General features: G+C 48.8%; 1 protein-coding gene across 3 annotated transcripts in view; it reads right to left on the reverse strand.

The window, feature by feature from the left end:
• LOC109303150 (X-linked retinitis pigmentosa GTPase regulator-like) overlaps positions 1-5,829 on the reverse strand; it is a 119,944-nt gene extending 114,115 nt beyond the window's left edge. For 2 of the 3 annotated variants that reach the window (XM_019525260.1, XM_019525259.1), the window contains exons 1-2: positions 5,747-5,829; positions 1,957-2,082 (exon numbers count right to left, since the gene is read on the reverse strand). In XM_019525260.1, the coding sequence (XP_019380805.1) occupies positions 1,957-2,082; positions 5,747-5,807 (187 nt within the window). In that variant the 5' untranslated portion in view covers positions 5,808-5,829. Of the gene's footprint in view, positions 1-1,956; positions 2,083-2,448; positions 2,543-5,746 lie in introns of all 3 variants that reach the window. The other variant, XM_019525261.1, reaches the window with a different exon arrangement.
• Positions 5,830-6,337: the final 508 nt, after the last annotated feature.

The raw sequence follows: 6,337 nt of genomic DNA on the forward strand, positions 1-6,337 counted from the left end.
GTGTGTGTGTGTGTGTGTGTGTGTGGAGGGGGGAGGGCAAAACTGGACACAGATGTGGTGCCAAATTGAGGGAAGTGATTCTTCCCCTCTATCTGCTGGCAGTGTTCCTACTAAGGCAGCCCAGTATGCTGTTAGCCTTCTTGGCAACAAGGGCACACTGTTGGCTCATATTCAGCCTATTGTCCCCTGTAACCTCCAGGTCCTTTTCTGCAGAGCTGCTGCCCAGCCAGTCAGCCTCCAGCCTGTGCTGGTACATGGGATTGCTCTGTCCTAAGTGCAGGACTTGACACTTGTGCTTATTGAACCTCATGAGATTTATTTTGGTCTAATGCTCCAATTTGTCAAGATCTCTCTGAATCCTAGCCCTACCCTCCAGCATATCTACTATTCCATCTAACTTGGTGTCATGCAAAAAACTTGCTGAGGGTGCACCCCATCCCATCCTCCAGATCACTGATTGAGGGTATTGAAAACCAGCCCCAGGCCTGACCCCTGGGGCATTTGATACTGGCTGCCAACTAGCCATCGAGCTACTGATTACTACCCTTTGAGCCCACTGATCCAGCCATTTTTCTATCCACCTTACAGTCCATTCATGCCACCCATACCTCCTCAGCTTGTTTGTGAGAATGTTGTGGGAGACTGTATTAAAAGCTTTGCTAAAGTCAAGGTATATCACATGTACTGCTTTCCCAACATCCACAGAGCCAGTCGCCTCGCCATAGAAGATAATCAGGTTGATCAGGCATGACTTGCCCCTGGTGAATCCATGCCGACTGTTCCTAATCACCTTCTTCTCCTCCAAGTGCTCAGAAATGGATTTCTTGAGGACCCTCCACCATGATCTTTCCAGGGACTGAGGTGAAGCTGGTCTATAGTTCCCTAGATCCTCCTTCTTCCCTTTTTTAAAGATGGGGACTATATTTGCCTTTTCCCCCCCATCACCTGGGAACTCTTCCAATCACCATGAGTTTTCAAAGATAATGGCCAGTGGTTCTACAAACACATCAGCCAACTCCCTCAGCATCCTCGGGTTCATCATGTCCCATCCCAAACATTGTACACATCCATCTTTTCTAAATAATCGTTAGCCTATTCTTTTGCTACTGTTAGCTGCTCGCCTCCTCCCCAAACTGTGCTGCCAGATGCAGTCATCTGGGAGCTGACCTTGCCTGTGAAGACTGAAGTGCTCAATGCCTTTTTCACTTCAGTCTTTTCCTCATCCTCTGTCACTAGGTTGCCTTCCCCAGGAGTGGTTCCCAACCTTTTTAGACTGCAAACCAGCAAACCACAGACCAGAAGTGACTGTGGACCAGCAAACTGCAGACTCGCACACTGAAGTCCAGAAGTGACTGGCATACCATGGACCAGCAGCCAACCTTTTTTTATACTCAGTATAAAAAAGAGTTGGCTGTCAGTCTGCAGCATGCTGGTCACTTCCGGTCTGGCAGTCAACCCTCTGTGGCCCAGTACTAAGCCGCGGCCCAGTTGTTGGGAACCTCCCCCACACTTTCCCTGACCTTCCACTTGTTGCTGGCAAATTTGTAGAAACCCTTCTTGTTATCACTTCACGTCCCTTGCTGGATGCAAATCCAACTGCAGTTCAACCTTTCTGATTTCATCCCTACATGCCTCAACAGCTTAGTCAATAAGGTAGGGGCTTTCAATATTCACTATGTAAAAGCTTTTGCTTTTTACTTGTAAGAATGGTTATTAGATATTGCCATACTCACAGCATTCTTTTTTCAAACTGGGCAAAATTTGCTTTAAAGACTCACTTAGTTGGACACCTGTTAAAGCCCAAGGCTATGAAACTCTCACTCATTTCAATGAGATTTGCTTTTGTCCACAGAATACTTTTCCCCCCTTAGATGTCACCACAGAAATGAAACTAAAATAATAAATTTTCATATGTATATTGTAAACATGTTCTTCAGATTCTGTGTAAATACTAACCTGTTATAATGGCAGTATGCTCATCACCACAGGAAATTGACAAAGGCGTATCATTTCTAAACCAGAACTTGCTTGGGATGTTTTCGGCAAATTTGCTTTTTCCAAATGTAAAAACAGCACCTGATTCTAAAATATAAATAAGATAAATTCAACATTAGTTCAATTTCATGCATTGAAATGTGAGATTCCCATTAATCCTATCCTCTCTTATTTCTCTTTAGGCTTTGATTGTTTAATCTCAGTTATACTCCATCTAGACTACCTACCAGTCCTGAAGTTCACTTTTTCTTTACTAATATATCCTTAGGATTTATTTCATCCTAAGAATATAACCAATTTCTTTATTATTATTCTTTAAAAATTGCAGTGTACTGCCACATTTAAGCATGCTTTTGCCCTTTAAAAATAAAACCCTAGGGGGAAAAAATGACCCCAAAAAGTAAAATAAAAGGTTCATCCTGATAACACGTTGAGACAAAAATTCTCACTTACATTTACACTTGAATTCAAACAGGTTTTCCATATTGGATGAGAGAGAGTGTAAAGGGGTCACAGGCTCCATATCTGACCACTCTTCCTCACTCACCTGAAATGATACATTCGCTCTAAAAATGGCCCTCTCCAAGCAAGGCTCCGAAGCCCTCAGAAACAAGGGCTCCCACAAACAACATCTACTTTTAAGATACTGCACGTTAAAAAAAAAAAAAGAGTCTCCCCAAACCACATATCTACCTCTGCCACTCACAGCTTCAGAGAACATAAATCCTGAGCTCAAAGATCTCATGGAACAGCAGCCCCTTTTTTCACCTGTTAAACAGGTTGCATGTCAAGAATACTTCCGTACTCGAAAATGTCAAAACATTTCTCAAAGGTTTCTCAGTGAAACCTTTCCCATACACCAAGGCTGGATGGAAACATGCAGCTCTTCCTTCCACAGTCAGGGCCAGGGCAACACCAAGTAAAGGCTGGGCCCATGGCGAGCCAGGAGGGCAGTGGCAAAACCAGACCTCGGGAAACCTCAGGGCTGCCAGCCTAGTGCATTCACTGGGAACCCTGCACTCTGGCATTGAGGGATTCTCCAGGAGATCCAGGACCCCCAACTACCCACCTGTAGGCCTCACAGTGCTGGCTGGAGCAGCACAGGGATTTCTGCAGAGATGGCCCAGGACACACATGCAGGGCAGGTGAGGAATGCTGGGTGATATCATCCAATGGCCCAACCATGCATCTGGGGGAGAGGCTGGACAAGCCCTGGGTTCCCTTCTGGAACCTGCCCCTTTCCAGGATGTCAGGCCTATTTGTTACACACAGGGGACCATAGCGCTGGGCACACAAAGAAATGGTTAGCCCCCCTGATACTAGAAGGGGCTATTAAATGCATAGCAATTGGATACTTGAAGCAACTAAAGTGAAACAAGGATGGAGCATGGGTCAAAGGTTCGTAACTAGTGCTCCAAGTGGGGGAGGGGGAGGGGGCACCAAGCAGAGCACAGCAGCTAATGTCCAGCTCCTTGAATGAGTCCAAGCAGACAGTGGGCACTGCCTGGCAATACTCTACCTGGAGATGTGAGCACATGAGGGACAGGCCTATTTGGTTTACAAAGAACCATGGGCCTGGGCCCACACAGAAACAGTTAGCCTCCTCTGTTTATAGAGGGGGCTACTGAGCGTGAACCAGCAGAGTTCTTGGGACAACTAAAGGAATAACAGGGAAAGGAGCGAGGGACAGAAGTTTGTAACAAATGCTGTAAGTGGGGACACCAAGCAGAGCACACCAGCCAGTGCCTATCATCCCGCTAATGAAGTCAAGAAGCCCGTGGACATCATCCAGTGAAACTCTTCCTGGAGACATATATGGACAAGGGACAGGAAGATGGCAACATAATCACTGGGGGTCCCATTGGCCAGTACCCCTTTTCTGGTCAGGTTGATGGCCAGCTGAGCGAGGGCCTGGGGCAGGGTTTATGTCTATGGATCCTCAGAAGTTTGGGAAGCCCTTGTCAGTTCTTTTCTCCCCCATGCTCCCCAAACTGGTGGCTGAGAGGGGTACAGTATAAAAACTGCTGCAGTGATCCTACGCCACTGACAGTTCTCCTGTATTGAGGAATCCTCCAGCAACTACATAAGCTCTCTTTAAGGCTGTTCTGTGCATATGTAGAACCCAGGCTGCTTGCAGATGTTCAAAAACAAAAGAAAACAAAACAAAACAGTGCTTTACCTTAAATTCAATGCAGTCCCTCGCCAAGCCCCACACATACCCAAAAGAGGCAGTGCCTTAGTTGGATCCAGCTTGCCCAACATCTGTATAGGCCAGGCACTTTAGTGGGGCTTTTTTGGCACTTTTATGCAACAGCTGATTGAATCAGCTTTAGCTAAAAGTGACAAAAAGCCCTGGAAGCACCCAATCTATGCAGATGCTGAAGAGCTAGGTTGAAGTAATGCACTTCTTCTGGTAAAGAGTGTGGTTTTTTTGTTTGGTTTGCTTTTTTTTTTTTGAACATCTGCAAGCAGCTCCAGAGACCAGGTGTATCTGGTACACAAAGAATTAGGGACCTGGGCCCACGGAGAAATAGTTAGTCCCCTGTGAGAGGGGGCTACAAAGATCTTGGGGCAACTGAAGCAGTAACAGGGACAGTAGCAAGGAGCAGAGGTTCATAACAAGCACTCCAAGGGGAGACACCAAGCAGAGAACAGCGGCCAGCACCCACTGGACCTTGAATGAGTCCAAGGAGCTGGTAGACAAACACTGCCCAACAAAGCTCTGCTGGGAGTCACAAATGGAGGAGGGACAGAAAGACAGCCCCAACAAGACTGGTGCCTCCCAAGTCTGGGGAGGTACCAGATTGCTAACGGAGGGCAGAGTCCCCAGCGGCTGATCACCGAGCTGGCACTTCCAGTTCTCCAGCTGGTGCTTCCAGGGGGTGCACAGCCAATCTCAGGGGGTGCATGTGCACCCTTCAAGAGTTGTCAGTGGGCCAGAGCCTCCTTCCCAGTCAGGTCAATGGCCAGCTTAGTGAGGGCCAGGACTAGGAATCACGGGCTTCGGCCCAGGCAGAAAGTTTCCCCCTGTTCTTAAAGTCGGCCATCAAGTGTGCACTAGCAGGGACAGGACTAGAGTTGCCAACTCTGTATAAATCTATTCTGGGAGGTTTCCCAAACGCCAGCGTGCCCACGACAACACGAACACCAACGCACTTACAGGCTTGCATCAATCAATTAGAGTTTATGGTGCGTCACCTTTACGTTAGGAAGGCAAATGCACATGGCTATTACGTTTTTAAAACCCACTGGACTACCGCAGAAATGGGATTCAACCTTTTTTTTAATTATTTTACTCATTATTTATGTGAATGAACACCCTATCGTTTCTCTCCCAGGTGACTCTCAGCAGTCTCCTGAAGATTTCGATCTCATCCCTAGAGACCCCAGGGCAATCCTGGAGGGCTCACAACCCTAGGCAGGACACGGGGGAAGAGCGACCAGAACCTGCCAACGCTTGCCCCACCAGGGCAGGGAATGCACAGGCACGTGTGCAGGGGCCGCAGAAGGGCCCTCAGGCAGCACGTGACAGCCCCCCATGCCCCACCCCCCGCGTTCTACCATCACTCAGAACCGTCCCCCGGAACAAACGGGGAGAGGGTAGGGCCCCACGTGCTCCGAACTCCCCCGCCAGCCCAGCCTCAGGCGCCCCCAGTTCCGGACGGACCAACGGTGCACACGCGGCGGGGGGGGCGGGGGAGAATGGACGAGTCCGCGCCAGGCTGAACCAACTCTCCTCCAAGTCACTTACCGGGGACGTCCTCCTCCGCCTCCCCCATCGCGGCTCCGGGCGCGGCCGGCCCTGGCCCCATTTGCAGCCGGAAGTAAACAAACCCCCTGCCACTGGCAACGGAGGCGGGGCCGGCCTGGAGGCCCCGCCCCTTCCCCTCCCTCGCTCCCTGACAAGAGTCGGCGCGAAAGACCGAGCGCGTGCGGGAGGGAGGTGAGCGCCCCCTGTACGTATACAGCTATACTTTGTTATAAGTAGTCCATTTTTGGTTTCCTTTCCTTTTAGGGAAACTGCTGTACCTGGTTAGCCCATCATACCAGTCATAGCACTCACTTTTCCTAGTGCCTTATGGCATTCTGTACAGTTTAGTTGTTTAGATCTGGGAAGGCCTAAAGTTATGCTAAGAGCCTGAGTAAGTCAGTTTGCCCTTTCCACCTCGAGTCTAGCAAGGTCTGTTCCAGCCCTAAACTTCTGTGATTATGTGAAGGTTAAGAACCACTGGCCTAGCTAAATAAGATATGTATAGGCTAGAGAGAGAACCCAAGTTCACTTCCCCAGATGTTGTGAAATGCCCCCCCAGGGCTGTCACCCCCACTCTCTGAAATTTGTAGG

This window comes from Gavialis gangeticus, unplaced genomic scaffold, assembly GCF_001723915.1.
Source record: "Gavialis gangeticus isolate Ggan-Ray unplaced genomic scaffold, GavGan_comp1, whole genome shotgun sequence".
Classification (NCBI taxonomy): Eukaryota; Metazoa; Chordata; order Crocodylia; family Gavialidae; genus Gavialis; species Gavialis gangeticus.